The 21,421-nt window shown below is 36.9% G+C and overlaps 1 protein-coding gene across 4 annotated transcripts in view; it reads left to right on the forward strand.

Annotated features, from left to right (window-relative positions):
• Window positions 1–21,421, forward strand: part of ZNF345 (zinc finger protein 345) — a 29,012-nt gene that overhangs the window by 6,685 nt on the left and 906 nt on the right. Inside the window, exons 1-2 of one of the 4 annotated variants that reach the window (XM_036832895.1) lie at window positions 2,093–2,129; window positions 6,973–8,903. In XM_036832895.1, the coding sequence (XP_036688790.1) occupies window positions 7,051–8,502 (1,452 nt within the window). In that variant the 5' untranslated portion in view covers window positions 2,093–2,129; window positions 6,973–7,050 and the 3' untranslated portion in view covers window positions 8,503–8,903. Of the gene's footprint in view, window positions 1–2,092; window positions 2,130–6,972; window positions 9,918–20,493; window positions 20,621–21,421 lie in introns of those variants that run through there. The other 3 variants (XR_005017387.1, XM_036832893.1, XM_036832896.1) reach the window with 3 other exon arrangements.

Here is a 21,421-nt window from a genome sequence, read left to right on the forward strand (position 1 = left end):
TTAATGACTTAAAGTCTTACAAGATGACAAGAAAAACATTAAGAGTTAATTGGTCTGGAGTGGGGTTCAAGCTTTAGAATTTTTTAAAAAGCTACCTAATTGATTCTAATAGCAATCAATTCAGAACCACTGGCCTAGGCAAATCACGATTCATTTTCTGGAGCTGATGAAAAAAAACTATGGAAAAAAAATTCTTGTAGCAAGGAAGTAGGGGAGGGATGATTTTGAGGGGGGCAGTCAGTAGTATCTGTCATACCTGTGCCCTTACCAGCAATTAACAATAGGAAAATATCACCGTTTGGTCATTTTAGTGGTGTTTTGGGATAAAACCTAAAGGAGATGGTATACATATGTGTTTAATCAGCAGTCTTCATATTTTTTCAAAAGCAAGGTTTGACTTTTGTGAATCTTACATATTTTAAATCTTCATTAATTTTTTTCTGCTTTTTTTGAGATTCTTTTGTTTCAGTATTGAATTCAAATCAGTTTTATTTTTTAAAAGGAGTTTAATGTTATTAAATTTTCTTTTTGGGGGGTAATTTTCTTTCCTGTGTCCAGGTTTTTTACATGTATTGATCTCCTTTTCACTTCATTTCTAGGTATTTTATATTTCTATTTAGTTTCATATTTAACATGAGAATTATTTAGGAATATGTCTTGTTTTGGGTAACTTTTAAATTTTGATTAAGTTTCAAACTTGCAGGAAAGTTACAAGAATAGTACCAAGTATTCTTGGGTACTCTTTGCTCAGATTCACCAATTGTTTACATTTTGTCCTATTTGTATTATCATTCCTGTGTGCACTTGCAATTGTTCTGTGTCTCTATATATGCATGTGAGGACACACACACATACACAATACATACATTTTATCTGAACCATTTAAGAATAAGTTGCAGACATTTGCCTCTTTACCCTTAAACACTTCAGTGTGTTATTTCCTAAGAACAAGAGTATTCTCTTACATAGCCACAGTACAGTCACTAAAATAAGAAATTTAAACAACAGTGCAATACTGTTATGTAACAGTCCATATACAAAATTTTTTGCTAGTCTCAATAATATTCTTTGTACCAATTCATCCTACTTACATCACACCCTCTCTCCCTGACTTGCTATCCAGGATACAGTCTAGGATCACACATTGAATTTAGTTATCATGTCTCTTTTTAGTCTTTTTTTTTTTTTAAAAGATTTAATTTTATTTATTTTTGGCTACCTTGGGTCTTCGTTGCTGCGCACGGGCTTTCTCTAGCTGTGGTGAGTGGGGGCTACTCTTCGTTGCGGTGCACGGGCTTCTCCTTGCTGTGGCTTCTCTTGTTGCAGAGCACAGGCTCTAGGCGTGCGGGCTTCAGTAGTTGTAGCGCATGGGCTTAGTTGCTCCGCGGCATGTGGGATCTTCTCGGGCCAGAGCTCGAACCCGTGTCCCTGCATTGGCAGGTGGATTCTTAACCACTGCACCACCAGGGAAGCCCCTTGGATTCAGTTTTTAATCTGCTCCTTCATTGTGGTTATGTTATTCATTTCAAATACTTTTAGGTTCATTTATTCCCTTTGTATTCTGTTTGATTTTTTAATTAATATTAACCCATTCTGTTCATTTGATTTTATGAACATGGTTCCAAACGTTAAAACTATACAAAAAGATAGAGTAGTGTCACTGTGCTCCCATAACCTTTGTTTTAGTGAATATTGTGCCAATATTCTTGTTTATTTGACTTTATGAACATGGTTCCAAACGTTAAAACTATACAAAAAGATAGAGTAGTGGCACTGTGCTCCCATAACCTTTGTTTTAGTGAATATTGTGCACTGAATTGTGTCCCCCACCAAATTCATATATTGAGGCTCTAACCCCCCAGTACTTTACAATGTGACTATATTTGGAGACAGGGTTTTAAAAGAGATGATTAAAACGAGGCTGTTAGGGTGGATCCTAAACCAATCTGACTGGTATCCTTATATGAGAGGAAATTTAGACACACAAAGAGACACCAGGGATGCTCACACAGAGGAAAGACCATGTGAGAACACAGTGAGAAAGTAACCATCTGCAAGCCAAGGAGAGAGGCCTCAAAAGAAACCAAACCTGCTGACACCTTGATCTTGGACTTCTAATCTCCAGAACTGTGAGCAAATAAGTTTCTGTTGTTTATATCACCCAGTCTGTGGTATTTTGGTTTGGCAGCCCTTGCAAACTAATAGTAAGTTATTTCCTCCTGGCTCATAATATCTACTTGTTCCTCTGGAACATGCTGAGGTTGGACCCTTGTTACAGGTCTAGTGGCAACAGAATGGTTCTGGTGGGTCATGAGGAGAATTAGCATGCCTTTTCAGGTACTGCTCCAGGTGATGTTATTATAGAGTTTTCAGTCAGAGGAAAGCTAGTCTCCCAGACACTGGATTGCAAGCTTCTTCCACTGGTAAGAGAGGCCCAAAGTAAGTTGGAGGTTCAAGATTGTCAGTTTCATCTGAGTCCCAACCAGATGTCCCAGTTCCATATTTAAGGATCTCATTCTTTCCCAATCAAGTCTCTACCTTTCACATGGAAATCATGGCAAGACTATGAATTCCTATTTATTTCCTTCCTGTTTCTTGGTTTACTCCAAGAAAACTCCAGATATCAAAATGGGTTTTTGATGTAGATGGCATGTAAGAAGAGATAAATGTGTTAAATTTGTTGTGAGTTCTAGCATATCTGAAAGGGCTGTTTGAACCAGTGCATTGGTTCTTTGGCAGGGCATGGGATTCTAATTATTATTTTCTCTCAGAAATTTTAACTTAGGACTTCTGGCTTAGAATATTTTTGGGAACTCCAAAGCTATTTTCATTCCTAGTCTTTTATATATGCACTGTTTTTTTACTGTTTGGATTCTTTTAGGGTATTTTCTTTGTTCCTACTGTCCTGGAACCTAATGAAATTATATCTTAGTGTGAATAATTTTTATTCTTTATACTAGGTATCAAGCGAGCCCATTTATTGTGGAGATTTGTGTCCTTCAGTTCTGGAAAATCTTCTTAAATGCTACTTTTAAAAACAATCTGTTTCTGATTTCTGTTTTCTTTGAAAATTTTCCAACATACAGAAAATTTGAAAGAATATTCAGTTATTTGCCCCATATAGCCATCAGCTAAAATCACCAATTGTTAACATCTTACCACATTTGCTTTATTTTTCTAAATACACACACACACGTGTGTGTGCGTGCGTGCGTGTGCATTTTTTTCCCCTGAATCATTTGAAAATAAGTTGAGGACATCCTGACATTTTACCCTTAATACTTTTAGCATGCATCTCCTAAGTATAAGGACATTTTCCAAACAATAACAATGACATATCAAATCTATGAAAATTAATATAAACTCGCTAGTACCACCTCAAACATTTCATGTTCAAATCTCTCCAGTGGTTCCCCCAAATGTCTTTTTTTAGCTGATGTTATGTTTTTGTTTATTTACTTGGTTCTTTGCTTGATCTCAGATCCAATCAGGATTCATGTATTATTTTGGTTGTTGGGCTTCATTGGTCTCTTTTATTCTAGAACAGCCTCTCATTTTTGTTTGTTTTATATGACACTGAATTCAAGACAGTTGCCTTATAGAATGTCTCACAACCTTCATTTGTCTGATGGTTTTCTTATGGAAATAGGAGGCTTAGATTCAGCTTACCTATTTTGACAAAGGTGGTACGGTGTATTCTATTGCATTACATCAGAAGGCAGAGTGTCAGGTTGTTCCACTGTTGATGATACCAAGTTTCATCGTTTAAGGTTAAAGGTACTGAGTACCAAACCTTTCCAGTATAAAGGTACATGTTTCCCTTTTTAGTTAGTAAATCATATGTGGATTGATGCTAAGAGAGTGAATATCCCTTATCTTGACCATTCACTTTCTGATTTTAGAATCCATTGAGGATCCTTGCCTGAATCAATTATTAGATTGGTGATTTCAAAATGGCAATTTTCAGATTTCTTCATTCCTTCTAACATCCTGCCTGATACTTGGCAGATGCTTAGCACACTTTGAAGAATGATCTCCTCCCATTAGATGTTGACCTGGCTTGCATGACCTTCCAATGTCTTTCCTATTTTCTGTTTTTTTCTTAACTGAAGTATAGTTGATTTACAATATTGTGATAGTTTCAGGTGTACAGAAAAGTGATTCAGTTATATATATATATACACATATGTATATATTTCAGATTATTTTCCATTATAGGTTATTACAGGATATTGAATATAGTTCCCTGTGTTATACATTTCCTGTTTTCTACTTCCATATTTTTGTACTTTTTAAAGAGATTTTTCATTTATCTTTTAACTCTTCTAATGATATATTTTAATTCCCACTTTATATTTTCATTTTCTAAGTATTCTTTTTTGCCTCTTATTCCTTTTATGTTATCCTATTCTTCTATCATGTGAAATGGCTTCTCATATCCCTTTGAAGATATTAGTGGTGGCTTCTGGAATTTTGTTTTCCTATGTGGTTTCTCTTCTAAGTTCCTTTGGGCTTTGTTTAATCTATTTTATGTTACAGGATTTCCTCAAATGATGATATTTGTATCAGTATTATAGAGTGGACACTGAGAAGCTGATTTAACTTTTGTATGCCAGTTAGTAGACCTTCTTAAGTATGTAATGCTCCCATTTCTTAAGCCTTTCTGGGGTTTGCAGCATAAATCATCCCCTTCCGGGTTTTCCTTACTTTTGGGTTAGGTTTCGTCTTTCTTTGTTAAGTTGTTCGTCATTTCTCTTCACGCTTTCCAGCTTCAAAAGTTTTGTTGCTGCTATTTCCTCTTCAATTTTCTTTGACTTTGTGGGTTCCTTTTGTTAAAAAGCCAGTTCATTCCTTTTAATGAGATTTTTTTAAAGGACAGGAATAACCACATGTGATTCACTTTCACTGTTTGAGAGAAAGTATATCCTTTTCTAGAGAAATATTGTTTTTAGAAGTTTATTTTTAAGAATAATGAATTTTGAGACTAACTTATTATATTAGCCATTCAGTAAATGTATTTTGATCTTTTTGTGTGTGCCAGGGTTCAATCTGACTAAAGTAACAGACATTACCCTTGCTTTCCTCAATCTTGGCTCTATGGTAGCAGACAGACATTAAGCAAACACTCAAAAAAATATGAAATTTGCTGGGGACTTCCAGGCGGTCCAGTGGTTAAGACTTCGCCTTCCCATGCAGGGGGTGTGGGTTTGATCCCTGGTCGGGGAGTTAAGATCCCACGTGCCTTGGGGCCAAAAAACCAATACTAAAACAGAAGCAATATTGTAACAAATTCAATAAAGGCTTTAAAAAATATAGGAAATTTGCAATTGTAGGGGATAAATGTGTAATCATTCATTACCAAACACTAAACACAAAGAAAGGAAGAAAAAAAGAAAAGTAAAAAAGTGCTTTGAGAAATAATGGCGAGATGTGCAAAATTAAGACTGAGTATTCAGAAAAGATCTTTATTAGGGTATGCCAGTTAGCAGAGATTTGAACAATGACCAGGAACTTGCAGGTGAAGAGTGGGGGCAGTGGGAAGGGAGGTATGGAAGAATATTTCAAGCAGATTAAATTGTTGGGGAGGGGCATGTTACAGTTTAGTGCATTTGAAGAACAAAGTAAGGCCAGTGTAACTAGGGCTTATTGCTGATAGGAGAGAGGTATCATCTTGAAGAGGCAGGCAGTAGGCAGGTCTCTGAGGAATTTTAAAGACCAAGTTAAGGAGTGTGGGTCTTATCCGAGGGACAGTGGGAAACCATTGAAGCATTCTGAGCAGAACAGTGCCAGACTGAATATCACTCTGGCTGTTAAGGGTGCAAAACTGGAAATGCAAGCAGCTAGATAAAATACCGCTTTCATATCCAAGTAAAAGATAATTTTGGCTAGAATTATCTACTGACAGTGGGGATGGAAAGAACAATTTCAAGACATATTTAGGCCGAGTCTAAACAAGCTTGCTGTTTGAGTATTGTAGGAAGAGAATGGAGCTGAAATGTTTTCACCTTTTGTGGCTTGCGTTATTTATTTGTTCAGGGTCTTAATTGATGTCTCTGAATCCTTTTATTTTCCTGGTCACTTTTATGGCATATAAGTCTTCCAAAATAATAGCTACCAAACACTGTAGCGTTACTTTACACAACTGTGTAAATATCAATACATTAATGTGATTTCAGAATTATTTCAATAATCATCAGAGCTAGGGTTCAGAGTACTCATGTATCTGCATCCTCCTTGTAATTTTCCAGAAGTATCACATTACCTCCTATCTTCTTGCCCCTTTTCTCTGATTTTAAAACTACATTCTCAATTACTCTGCTTTTGGCCTTTGCTAAGTCCCCTTTTTTGTTCTCCCAAGGTTCTCCCAAGGTTAGCCTCAAGACTTCGGATTTTACCAAATGGCATAAACAAACTATATTCTAACCACAACAGAATCTTCACTCTCTATTGCTCATTCCAGACTTACTCAGTTCATTAATCTTTCATCAAGATACTGCTACATCTGAAGTAACTTTCTCTTCTATCTCCATCAGATTATATGCAATTTATGACCATCTAGCCTAGATTTTTCCTTCCTGGTGTAGTTACTTAGAGCTCCAAACAACCCTAAGAAATGGGTTAAATGATAATTATACTCATTTTTAAATGTATATGACACTAGTTAACAAAATTGAGTTGGGGCCTGGACATCTTTATATTTATTGAGCTCCCCATGTCTTTAGGGTATTTTTATCTAAATCACTATTTAGGAACAATTGACTTAATCTCTTTTCCTAAATAACTCCTTCACCTTCTAGTGTTTCTTCTCATTCTGTTTCCTTATCTGTTTGTCAAAATGCCCAATCATATATGAGAACTGTATAAGCCACTCTATATGAAAATGAGTTTCAGTTAAGTCTTTTCCTATCTATTATAAAAGTTTCATTTCTCCCAGAACACAAAAAAAGTGAATGTTTTTATATTTTCTTTCAGACTGTGAATCAAGGTTGAGACCAAGAATTATTTCTGAAAAAGGATATTTATGGAATAGAATCATCCTGATGGGAGATAATGGAAAGACTTATAAAAAACAGCATTGAGTGTTCAAGTTTCAGAGGTGATTGGGAATGTAAAAGCCAGTTTGAGAGAAAACAGGAATCTCAGGAAGGACATTTCAGTCAAATGATATTTACTCCTGAAGACATACCCACTTTCAATACCCAGCATCAGAGAATTCATACTGATGAGAAACTCCTTGAATGTAAGGAATGTGGGAAGGATTTTAGTTTTGTATCAGTCCTTATTCGACATCAGCGAATTCATACTGGTGAGAAACCTTATGAATGTAAAGAATGTGGCAAGGCCTTTGGTAGTGGTGCAAACCTTGCTTACCATCAAAGAATTCATACTGGTGAAAAACCTTATGAATGTAATGAATGTGGGAAGGCCTTTGGTAGTGGCTCAAACCTTACTCACCATCAGCGAATTCACACTGGTGAGAAACCATATGAATGTAAGGAATGCGGGAAAGCCTTTAGTTTTGGATCAGGCCTTATTCGACATCAGATAATTCACAGTGGTGAAAAGCCTTATGAGTGTAAGGAATGTGGGAAGTCCTTTAGTTTTGAATCAGCCCTTACTCGGCATCACAGAATTCACACAGGTGAGAAACCTTATGAATGTAAGGATTGTGGGAAAGCCTTTGGCAGTGGTTCAAACCTTACTCAGCATCGAAGAATTCATACTGGTGAGAAACCTTATGAATGTAAAGCATGTGGAATGGCCTTTAGTAGTGGTTCAGCTCTTACGCGGCATCAAAGAATTCATACTGGTGAGAAACCATATATATGTAACAAATGTGGGAAGGCTTTTAGTTTTGGATCAGCCCTTACTCGACATCAAAGAATTCACACCGGTGAGAAACCTTATGTATGTAAGGAATGTGGGAAGGCTTTCAATAGTGGCTCGGATCTCACTCAACATCAGAGAATTCACACTGGTGAGAAACCCTATGAGTGTAAGGAATGTGAGAAAGCCTTTAGAAGTGGTTCAAAACTTATTCAGCATCAAAGAATGCACACTGGTGAGAAACCCTATGAGTGTAAGGAATGTGGGAAGGCCTTTAGTAGTGGTTCAGACCTCACTCAACATCAGAGAATTCATACTGGTGAGAAACCCTATGAATGTAAGGAATGTGGGAAGGCTTTTGGTAGTGGCTCAAAACTTATTCAACACCAGCTAATTCACACAGGTGAAAAACCCTATGAATGTAAAGAATGTAGAAAGTCCTTTAGTAGTGGTTCAGCCCTTAATCGGCACCAGAGGATACACACTGGTCAGAAACCCTATGAATGTAAGGAATGTGGGATGACTTTTGGTACGGGCTCCAGCCGTACTCAACATCAGAGAATACATACTGGTGAGAAACGTTATGAATGTAAGGGCTGTGGGAAGGCTTTGGAGAGGGGTTCAGAAATTCAGCAACATAAGAAAAGTCATGCTGGTAAGAAGCTCTGTGAATGAGAAACTCTATAAATTGGAATTACGTAGTTAAGGAACCATACAATAAAGAGAATTCATACTAGTGAGAGTCCCTACAAATGTAACTAAGGTACATATACTTATACTTTACCAGTTAGTCAGTCTGAGAAAATTCATACAGAAAATAAACACTCTGAATAAAATATTTGAATATTTTTATCTAAATTCATTTCTTCATTACTTTCAGAAAATTCATACTTGTCAATATTATAAGTTGAAAAACCTTTTTATTGTATATTGCATTTATTTTAAGCATCGAAATTTATTTGGGGGCTAACCCTGCTACTTTCTTTTTAATGTTCTTAATTTTTTGTGAAGTATACAGAATTACTGATGCATTTTAAAATTATTTTAAATTATTGAGGGTCTAATTTACCCTTTTTCTCCCTCCCCCATTTCTCATACTAACACCATTTATTTAATAACCATATCTATTTTTATATATTTTTATTGCATGTTTGATGGTAAGTTTATTTTTATACATATAAAGCTTCGATATCAGGTCAGTCTTTGTTTTTAAAATTTGCATATCTGTCTGTGTATCTGTGTGTCACCCTGTTTGTGTTAAGTTACTGTTACTTTTACATATCCTTTAGTATCTTATGGATATGTACCTTTGGGAAGATTGTTTTATTTTCCTTTTAGAAACTTATATTATTCTTTTTGCAGAACAATTTTCCTCCATAAAAATGTAGATATGAGTAAAAAAAAAAACAGCTACAGTTATCTGTAATCTTACCAGTCATAGACAGTCACTGTCAAATTTTTGGAGCAAATCCTGTAAGATTACATCTGGCATTGCTTTTGAGAGAAAGTGTGATTATGCTATAACCAGCCTTCAATATTCTTTGTCTGTGAATATATTGTTACTATTCCATTGGCTTAAAAGTATTTACCTGTTTTTATCAAACCCCCATTTTGTCAAATACTGAAAATTTTGCCATTATAAAGAGTTACCTTGTTGGCCCCTTTTGAATGTGTCTGCTTTATTTATTTGTTGTTCATTTTAGAGATAATATGTGGCTCTCTTCTGCTTTTACTGATTTATACATTATAGGTAAAATTGTACTTCCCTTTGACTAACATCCCGACCTTAGTTACTTCCCCAACATAACCAACTTACTTATTCTTGCAGATCCTTTTGTATGCATATATGATGTGTTTATTGTAATGTGGGCCTAATTAGTGTACTTCAGAGGCTGGTTATGGGGATCCTACAGTTGTGCCCATCACATAATAAATACTTGGTTAGTTTAGCCATCATCATTGTTATCTTCTCAGTCTTTGTTATTTATGGAAAAACTTTTAAATGTGATCTATACCTTACTCAACATCAAAGACATTATCACGGAAAAAAGACATCTATGTAAGTGAATACAGGAAAAGTTTGATTAACATTTATTCCTTATTGAACAAGGAATAATTCATCTTAAAGAAAAATAAAGACTGTAAGTGTAAGAAGGCAAAATACCTCATGAAACTTATGCTTCTAAAACTTAAAAAATAGGATAGATCCTTCATAAAAATCTGAACACTGAAGAATAACATCAGCCTCATGGTGGCATAAGATGCCCATCAATTTTGCACACACGTCCCCTTTTAACAACTAAAACTTGGCATACATCCACAAATTGCCTCTGTGGGTGTTGTGGGATCCAACACTATATACCAAGGGACCTGGGAGGAGTCTCAACCACCTGTGTATCAAGTAATAGGTGGACAGTCCTTGGTATGGGCTGTTGAACCAGCAGGAGTCTGTGAATCAGCCCTAGTCCCTCTTGGCTGCAATTAAGGTAAACCTGGAGACTGCTGATTTGAGCAGACACCTACAGATGAGAGAGCCTTTTAGAAGTCCAGGTTTCCTGAGGAGAGATTCCAGCACTCTGTTGAAGCAGTAGAAAAAAAAAAGTTTGAATGCATTAGAAAGAGTAAGATGAACTTTGCCAGCACTCAGGGCTGCATCTGAACAGAGCAAGGGAAGCAACTGCTGGTGTCTGCCTGGGCAGCACATTGGAGACAGCTCAGACCTCTGTCTATAGCTGACATGGGCTGAGCGCCCATGCAGGCCCCCCCCCTCTTGCTTCAGCGCCCCCCACCTGGGGCAAGGGGCCTGGTGCTGGGAGAGGGGAAAGCACACACCTAAAGAAAACAGAGCCAGCTTGGGCCTGATCCTCAGGACTTCTGCTCCAACAACTTGGAATCAGACCCCGCCCCCAATAGAGCAGTGACAGCTACTGAGCAGAGAAGTCCCACCTCACTCCTAGCTCCAGCTCTAGCCCCTCCATCTCCAGCCCCACCTCCTACCAAAGTGATAGCTGCCAGCACACCCTGAGGAAAGATGTGATTGTGTCCACAACAAATCCAGCTCTCCCACCAAAGGCATTGGGCACCTGCAGTCTGTATAGGGACACTCCCACATAAGAACATCCCTTCAGGACTGCAATAGGTAACTTTCATCTAAGTTTATAGAGGCAGAGAAAGTTAAGCAAAATGAAAAGTCAGAGGGACTTCCCTGGCAGTCCAGTGGTTAAGACTCCATGCTTCCACTGCAGGGGTCATGGGTTAGATCCCTGGTCAGGGAACTAAGATCCCACATGCCATGTGGCACAGCCAAAAAAAAAAAAAAAAAAAAGAAAGAAAGAAAAATTCAGAGGGATTGGTCTCAACTGAAAGAGCAAAAGAAAGCTCCTGAAAAAATAATGAAACAGAAATAATTAACCAGATAAAGAATTCAAAGCACTGGAAATAAGAATGTTAACTGAATTAGGGAAAAGAATAGATGAACACAGAATTTTAACAAGGAACTGAAAATATTAAAAAAAACAGAATTGAAGAATTAAGTAGCTGAAATAAACACACTAGAAGGAAGAAATAGCGACTAAATGACAAAGAAGAATGCATAAGGGATCTGGAAGATAGACTAATGAAAATCACCCAATCAGAACAGCAAAAGTGTCTACAGCCATACCACCCTGAATGTGCCTGATCTCAGAAAGCTAAGCAGGGTCAGGCCTGGTTAGTACTTGGATGAGAGACTGCCTGGAAATACTGGGTGCTGTAGGCTTAAAAAAAACACACACAGCAAAAGAAAAAGAAAAATTTTAAAATGATAACCCTTTATGTGATTGTTTTTTAAAAATATTTATTTATTTATTTATTTATGGCTGCGTTGTGTCTTTGTTGCTGCACACAGGCTTTCTCTAGTTGCAGCAAGAGGGGGCTACTCTTCATTATGGTGCGCAGGCTTCTCATCGTGGTGGCTTCTCTTGTGGAGCACAGGCTTTAGGCACGCAGGCTTCAGTAGTTGTGGCATGCAGGCTTCAGTAGTTGTGGCATGCAGGCTCTAGAGTGCAGGCTCAGTAGTTGTGGTGCATGGGCTTAGTTGCTCTGTGGCATGTGGGATCTTCCCGGACCAGGGCTCGAACCCGTGTCCCCTGCAATGGCAGGCGGATTCTTAACCACTGCGCCACCAGGGAAGTCCCCATTTATGTGATCTTTGGGATAACATTAAGCATACCAACATTTGAATTATACAGGTCCCAGAAGAAGGGAGAGAGATGGGGATTGAACATGTATTTGAGGGGCTTCCCTGGTGGCACAGTTGTTAAGAATCCGCCTGCCAATGCAGGGGACATGGGTTCGAGCCCTTGTCCAGGAAGATCCCACATGCCACGGAGCAACTAGGCCCATGCGCCACAACTACTGAGCCTGCGCTCTAGAGCCCGTGAACCACAACTACTGAGCCCACGTGCCACAAGTACTGAAGCCCACATGTCTAGAGCCTGTGCTCTGCAGCAAGAGAAGCCACCACAATGAGAAGCCCGTGCACCACAAGGAAGAGTAGCCCCTGCTTGCCGCAATTAGAGAAAGCCCACATGTGGCAACAAAGACCCAACACAGCCGAAAATAAATAAATAAAATAAATAAATTTTTTAAATAAATAAATAAAAATTTTAAAAAAAGAAAGAAAATATATTTGAGGAAATTATGGCTGAAAATTTCCCAAACCTGAAGAAACATATCCAAGTAAAGGAAACACAGAGGGTCTCAAGATGAACCCAAACAGACCCACATAAAGACATAAAATTAAAATGGTAAAAGTTAAAGACAGAGGGACTTCCCTGGCAATACAGTGGTTAAGACCCTGTGCTTCCACTGCAGGGGGCATGGGTTCGATCACTGATCAGGGAACTAAGATCCCACATGCCTCGGGTCATGCCCAAAACAAACAAACAAACAAACAAAAAAGATAAAGACAGGATTCTGAAGGGAGCAAGAGAAAAACAAGGGTCATATATAAGGGAATCCACATAAGGCTAGCAGCCAATTTTTCTGCAGAAGCTTTGCAGATCTAAAGGGAGTGGCATAACATATTCAAAGTGCTGAAAGGGAAAAACCTGCAACCTAGTATACTCTACCCAGCAAGATTATCATTTAGAATCGAAGGAGAGATAAAGAACTTCTCAGAAAAGCAAAAAGTAAGAGTTCATCAATACTAAATCTACCATAAGAGAAATGTTAGAAGGTCTTCTCTAAGTGGAAAAGGAGTAAGAATCTATAGGAACGGGGAAATCCCACTAGGAAAAGCAAATATATAGTAAGGACTGAGGATCAACTACTTAACTAAGCCAAAATGAAGATAAAAAGACTGAAAATTGTAAAAGCAAATATAACTACAATAAACAGTTAAGAGATAAACCTGGAGATGTTAAATATGACATTAAAAATACAAAATGGGGACTTCTCTGGTGGCTCAGTGGATAAGGCTCTGCACTCCCAATGCAGGGGGCCTGGGTTCGATCCCTGGTCAGGGAACAAGATCCCACATGCATGCTGCAACTAAGAGCTTTCATGCCACAACTAAGGAACTCATGTGCCACAGCTAAGGAGCTGGCAAGCCTCCAGTAAGGACCCCCCACCTGCCGCAACTAAGGAGCCCACCTGCTGCAACTGAGGAGCTGGCAAGCCACAACTAAGGAACCCGCAAGCCACAACTAAGACCCAGTGCAACCAAATAAATAAATAAATATTTTTTTAAAAATACAAAATGTGGTTAGGGGAGTAAAAAGTGTAGATCTTTTAGAATGTGTTTGAATTTAAATGACTATCAGTTTAAAACAAGTAGATATAGTTATAGGTCAACATATATGAACCCCATGGTAAGCACAAATCAAAAACCTACAACAGATACACAAAAACTAAAAAGAAAGAAACACAAGCATACTACTAAAGAAAATCATCAAATCACAAGAGAAGAAACAAAATGAAGAAATGAACAGAGAACGACAAGAACAACCAGAAAACAAGTAATAAAATGGCAATAAGTACATACCTATCAATAATTACTTTAAATGTCAATGAACTAGATGTTCCAATCAAAAGACAGCGTGGCTGATTGGATAAAAAACAAGACCCATCTATATGCTGCCTACAAGAGACTCATTTCAGAGCTAAAGACACACACACAGACCGAAAGTGAGGGGTTGGGAAAAGATATTTCATGCAAACGGAAACGTCAAGAAAGGGGGAGCAGCAATTCTCATATCACAAAAAACACTTTAAAACAAAGTCTATACCAAAAGACAAATAAGGGCATTATATAATGATAAAGGGATCAATCAGAAGAGGATATTACACTCGTTAACATATATATCCCCAATACAGGAGCACCTAAACATATAAAGCGAACACTAACAGACAGAAAGAGAGAAACTGGTAATAATATAATAATAGTAGCGGACTTTAACACCCCACTTACATCAATGGGCAGATCATCCAGACAGAAAATCAATAGGGAAACAGTGGTCTTAAATGACACAATAGACCAGTTGGACTTAATAGATATCTACAGGACATTACATCCAAAATCTGCAGAATACACATTCTTTTCAAGTGCACATGTAACATTCTCCAAGATAAATCTCATGATGAGCCACAAAACAAGTCTCAATAAATTTAAGAGGATAGAAATTATATCAAGCATTTTCTTTGACCACAACAGTATGAAACTAGAAATCAACAGAAAAATGGGAAAAGAACAAATATGTAGAGACTAAACAACATGCTACCATAAAACCAATGGATCAATGAAGAAATCAAAGAGGAAATCAGATAATACCTCAAAACAAATGAAAATGGAAACACAAGTCTCCAAAATCTATGGGATGCAGCAAAAGCAGTTCTAAGAGGGATGTTTATAGTGATACAGGTCTTCCTCAAGAAACAAGAAAAATCTCAAATAATCAACCTAACCAACTATCTAAAGGAATTAGAAAAGGAACAAACAAACCCCAAAGTGAGCAGAAAGAAGGAAATAATAAAGACCAGAGGGGAAATAGATAAAATAGAAACAACACAACAACAACAAAATAATAGAGAAGGTCAATGAAACCAAGAGATGGTTTTTTAAAAAGTTAAACAAAATTGATAAACCTTTAGCAAGGCTCACCAAGAAGAGAGAGGACCTAAATAAATAAGACATGAAAGAGGAGAAATAGCAACTGATACCTCACAAAGATACAAAAAATCATAAGAGAATACTACGAAGAATTATATGCCAACAAATTGGACAACATAGAAGCAACAAATTTCTAAAAACACAAACCTGCCAAGGCTGAATCAAGAAGAAACAGACAATTTGATCAAATTGATCACTTGTAGTGAAATTGAATTTGTGATAATAAAACTCCCAGCAAACAGAAGTCTAGGACCAGACAATTTCACAGGGGAATTCTACAGAACATGTAAAGAACAGCTAATACCTATCCTCCTCAAACTATTCAAAACAATTGAAGAGGATGGAACACTCTCAAATTCATTCTATGAGGCCATCATTACCCTGACACTGAAACCAAACAAAGACACTACAGAAAAAATTACAGGCCAATATCTTTGATGAATGTAGATGCAAAAATCCTCAATAAAATATTAGCAAACTGAATCCAACAGTATATAAAAAGGATCATAACACCATGATCAAGTGGGATTTATTCCAGAAATGCAAGGCTGGTTCAATATTCACAAATCAATCAATATGATACACCACATTAACAAAAGGATTGTGTCAGTAGATGCAGAGAAACTGTTAGATAAAATTCACATTCACTCATGATAAAAACACTCATCAAAGTTGGTATAGAGGGAACCTATCTCAATAAAGGCCATTTAGCACAAGCCCACAGCTAACATCATACTCAACAGTGAAAGGCTGGAAGACTTCCCTCTAAATTCAGGAACAAGACAAGGATGCATATTCTCATCACTTCTATTTAACATAGTATTGGATGTCCTAGTCATAGCAGTCAGACAAGAAAAAGAAATAAAAGGCATTCACATTGGAAGGGAAGAGGTAAAACTGTCACTATTTGCAGATGACATACTTTGGGTATGTAGAAAACTCTAAAGTCTCCACCAAACTTTAAACTTCAAGTATTGCCATGTAGTTTCAGCCCTACTCCCAAAAGCCATCAACTAATGGCATTTGTGCCCATATTTCCAATTATTTTCACATTGTAACTTATGAAGCAATTGAATATATATTTGAATATATATTTTTCTTTCTGCACCATTTTCATCACCAATTTTTCAACCTTATTCGGGCTCCTTGTTATCTTATAAGCTTTAAAATAAATAGCACACATACAAACTGCCTTAAGGCAAAATACAGGGTAAGCATGACAGTGTGTTGAAACAGTACATATGCATAACATTCCAAAGAGTGCTGGACAACACTCTCTCTTCACTCTTCTCACCTGCCAAAGTATGCAACAGAATAGTTGAAGTTCATCCAAATGTCACAACATTGTAAATGTGTTCCATATGATGTTCTCTAACTGAAAATGGTTGTATAGAATAAATTGATGTTTGACTTTGCCTAAAACCATATAATGTTCTCATATCAGTTCTTATAATGTATTTATTTAGTGTGTTTTGGAGTAAAAGTCACTATTTTGAAAGAAGAAAAGCATCATTGTAGAAAAAGTGCTTTAACTTTTGAAAGCTTTTGAAGCAAAAAGTCATTACTAAATAGTCATCTTGTGAGATGTTTGTATAAATTTTCATTTTTTTCTGAAGTTAATTTTCTGGGTGGATTTTTTAATTTTAATTTTTTGCCTAGCTTTCTAGTAAGTATTGTTCAAAATGTAACAATGTTCCTAATATATTATTAATATTTATATATATTAATAGCATTTTAATATTTATATTTATGTTAATTACATATTATATGTTATATATTATTATTTTTTAAAATTTTTTTATTGAAGTATAGTTGATTTACAATGTTGTGTTAGTTTCTTTTGCTTTTTTTTGGGGGGGCTGCATTGGGTCTTTGTTGCTGTGCGCGGGCTTTCTCTAGTTGCAGTGAGCAGGGGCTACTCTTTGTTGCAGTGTGTGGGCTTCTCATTGCGGTGGCTTCTCTTGTTGCACAGCATGGGCTCTAGGCACATGGACTTCAGTAGTTGTGGCACGTGGGTCAGTAGTTGTGGCTTGCAGGCTCTAGAGTGCAGGCTCAGTAGTTGCGGCGCACAGGCTTAGTTGCTCCACAGCATGTGAGATCTTCCTGGACCAGGGCTTGAACCCGTGTCCCCTGCATGGGCAGGCAGATTCTTAACCACTGCACCACTAGGGAAGTCCCTATGTTATATATTATTAATAAGTAATATATATTAATAGCAATTTTCACATAGTCAAACATTATTTCCTGGAGAGTCTCTCATGGTCTTCCATGTGCCCACTGCTTCCATCTGGACAGATTTTTCTTTATCTCTGTTTCCTAGCTGATGTCCTAGTTTTCCTGGTTTATATTTACACTGAGACCTTCTCTTGCCCCTCTGCCATGTTGCTTTTTCCCCCCTGATTCCTTGTGTAACTCTTTGCTCTTTTAGTACTTGATCTTAATATAACACAACCTCTACTACTCTCTTAGAAAAAAGAAGTCCACAGAAAAGGCTGAAAGAAAGTATTTCCCTCCCAAAGCCATTCAGTAAAGACTGGAGGAAGAGACTCCTTCAAATGTGAACATGACATAAGACTTCAAGGAACACACACAAAAAATCAAGGAAACATGATACCACCAAAGGAATACAATAATCTTCCAGTAACCATCCCCAAAGAAATGGAGATCTGCAATTTGCCTGATAAAGAATTCAAAATATTTGTTCTTAGGAAGTTTGGTGAGAAAAAAGAAAACACAGAAAGACAATTCAATGAAATTTTTAAAATGTACAAAAAGTTTAACAAAGAGATAGAAATCATAAAAAAGAACCAAACAAATTTTCGAGCTGAAGAAAGCAATGAATGAAATGAAAAATGCAATAGGGAGCATCAACAGCAGACTTAATCCAGCAGAAGAATGAATCTGTGAGGTCATAGATAGGTCATTTGAAATAACTCAGAGGGGAACAAAGAAAAAAGAATGATAAAAAGTGAAGAAAATGTAAGGTCTGAAACCATAAAACTATTAGAAGAAACTATTAGAAAAAACCATGGGGAACAGCTTCTTGACACTGGTCTGGGCAATGATTTTTTGGATATCACACCAAAGGCACAGACAACAAAAGCAAAAATAAACAAGTGGGACTACACCGAACTAAAAAGCTTTTGCACAGCAATGGAAACAGTCATCAAAATGAAAAGGCAACATACAGAATGAGAGAAAATATTTGCAAACCACATGTCTGATAAAGCTATTAATATCCATGATATATAAAGACTTATACAACTCAATAGCAAAAACAAACAAAAAGTGAATAACCTTTAAAAAATTTAAAAATGGGGAAAGGACCTGATTAGACATTTTTCCAAAGAAGATATATTAATGGCCATCTGGTACATAAAAGGGCTCAACATCACTAATCATTAGGGAAAAGCAAATCAAAACCACATTGAGATATCACCTCATACCTGTTAGGATGGCTTCTATCAAAAAGACAACATATCACAGGGAACTCTACTCAATACTCTGTAATGACCTATATGGGAAAAGAATCTAAAAAAAAGTGGATATATGTATAACTGATTCACTTAGCTGTACAGCAAGAACTAACACAACATTGTAAATCAACTCTACTCCAATAAAAATTAATTTAAAAAAATGTAACAGGGACTTACCTTGTGGTCCAGTGGGTAAGACACCGCACTTCCAATGCAGGGGGCCAGGGTTCGATCCTTGGTTGGGGAGCTAGATCCCACATGCGTATCACAACTAAGAGTCCACATGCCGCAAATTAAGAAGCCCATGTGTCGCAACTAAGACCTAGGGCAGCCTAAAAAAATAAATAAATAAATAAATATTTTTAAAGAAGACAACAGATAAGTGTTGGCGAGAATGTGGAGAAAAGGAAATCTTTGTACACTGTTATTTGGAATGAAAATTGGTAAAGCCATTATGGAATACAGTATGGAGAGTCCTCAAAAAATTAAAAATAGAACCCTTATATAATCCAACAGTCCCATTTCTGGGTATATATCCAAAGGAAACAAAATCAGTATCTTGAAAAGTTATCTGCACTCCCATGTTCATTTTTATTGCAGCATTATTCACAGTAAGATATGGAAACAACCTAAGTGTCCATTGATGGATGAACAGATAAAATGGATATGAGATATTCATCACTCACTGGGACCTTCTCTTGCCACTCTGCTATGTTGAATCTTTTTCTTTTTCTTTTTCTATTGATAGATAGCTAGATATACATACATATAATGGAATATTATTCAGCTATGAGAAGGAAGGAAATTCTGCCATTTGCAACAACATGGCTGTATCTAGAGTACATTATGCTAAGTGAAATTGGCCAAAGACAAATACTATATGGTTTAATTTATGTGTATATCTAAAAAAAAAAAAAGAAAAGGTCCAACTCATAGAAGCAGAATAGAATGGTGTGGTTATTAGGGGCTGGAGGGTGGAGGAGATAGGGATATGCTGGTCAAAGGGTACAAGCCTTCATTTATAAGATGCTCTGGGAATCTAATGTACATTGTGGTGACTATACTGTACTTGCAATTTTCTAAGAGAGTAGACCTTAAGTATTCTCACCCCCCCACCCCACAAAAAAGAAAGGTAAGTATTTGAGGCAATGGATATGTTAAATAACCTTGTTGTGGTAATCATTTCACAAAGTATATGTATGTCAAATCATCACTTTGTATATTTTAAATATGTACAATTTATTTGTCAATTATATCTCATTAAAGCTGAAAAATCTGTTTTAAATAAAAGGAAAAACAATAAAAGAGGAAAAAGAAAGAAAAAGCGTTCATAGGAGATACATATTTGAGCCTTTGCTTATCTAGAAATGTCCTATACAACCCTCACATTAGTGTGAATTTTGGCTGGATAAGTAACTCTAGTCAAGAACTCATTTCTCTCTTATTATTGAAAAATTCATCACATTTTTTTGGTTTTTCTTCTTTTGTTCACTTGTTTTTTCATTTCAGGGTACTATTAAGCAGGCCATTGTGTTTCTGTTTCCTGGTGCCTTCATGTGACCTGTTTTCTGATTGTTGAAAATGTTCGGGTCTTCTTTATATTCCTATTATTGTAAAATTCTATCCTTTGATACCCTGCCAAGGGGCTACCAATTATTTATAACTTGAGTTTTCAGGGGAGAGGAGGAAGCAGGAGGGTACTCCTCTTTATTGAGAATATACTATATGCCTGTTGGCTTTTTAATTGGGATATTCGTCTTAAATGAATTTAGTATACTTTTAAATCAGAAAGGGTCTCAGAATCCTCACTGTGCACAGGAGTTTTTGTCTGAAAGAACTGGGTTGTGTGAGACCTGCTCACTGATTAACACTAACTCTCTATTCTTCACTCACATCACAGGCATTGACCCCAAACTGTTTGCTTTCCATTTCTCTTCTTTCCTGTAAAATTCTCCTGTACTTCCTCTACTTTTATCTTTTTTTTTTGTCTTTCATTCCATCTTGAAATCATTTATTTTCATTACACAATTTTCATTTCAGGAATTTGTGATATTCAAGGATGTGTCCATAGACTTCTCTCAGGAGGACTGAGAATGCCTGGACTCAACTCAAAGGAATTTGTACAGATATGTAATGTTGGAGAATTATAGCAACCTGGTCTCAGTCGGTAAGCACAACTATCTACAAAAAGTCTTAGTTTGCCCTCTGGATTATGTGCTTCCCCCAAGAAGAATTTTTCAACGCCTTTCATATATCCTATGCATTTCTTCTCCCTATTCCTAAAGAAATGGCTTGAGCTTTGCAGAGTCTGGGCAGCATCGTTGGGCCTAAGGCCAAGGTTCCATCTTCTCTGCTTTTTGTGGCCCTTGCAATAGTGACATCCTCCTTTATTTGCTGATCACAGGACAGGATTTGAGTGCTGGAACATCTACAACATAAAAATCTTTCTTCTCTCATGAGTATGACTTTCCATTGCCAAGCCAGAAGTGATTTCTTTATTGGAGCAAGGGAAGGAGCCTTGGGGTGTTTTTGACAGTGAGCTGACAAGGGGCCTGTATCTAGGTAAGCGACTGATGGTCATGCAAGAGGAGAGGAGTGCAGGACATAACTTAGGAGGAGACCATGTCTTTGAGATATTTTGGGAAATCTCCCCTCAGAGGTCCACAACTATATAGAAAAGTAAACCTCACTATGAGCTTCCAAATGCCCACACCTCCACTTCCAAGATAACCCTATCTCTGCTTCTTTTCTCTCATTTTTCCCTCCTATTCATAGCAGGTGATTCTGATGACAAGCTTCTACCTTTATTTGGGATCTTATTCCTTCTTATTGGTTCACTCTCTTTTGTCTTTTGGTTTATATATGTGTCACTCCCTTGAACGTTTTGGTATTTAGTATATTTAGTTTTTGGATTCATTACTTTATTATGTATTCATTCTTTCAACCGACACTCCCTTATATTCTATGT

Source organism: Balaenoptera musculus, chromosome 19, assembly GCF_009873245.2.
Source record: "Balaenoptera musculus isolate JJ_BM4_2016_0621 chromosome 19, mBalMus1.pri.v3, whole genome shotgun sequence".
In the NCBI taxonomy this organism is placed as follows: domain Eukaryota; kingdom Metazoa; phylum Chordata; class Mammalia; order Artiodactyla; family Balaenopteridae; genus Balaenoptera; species Balaenoptera musculus.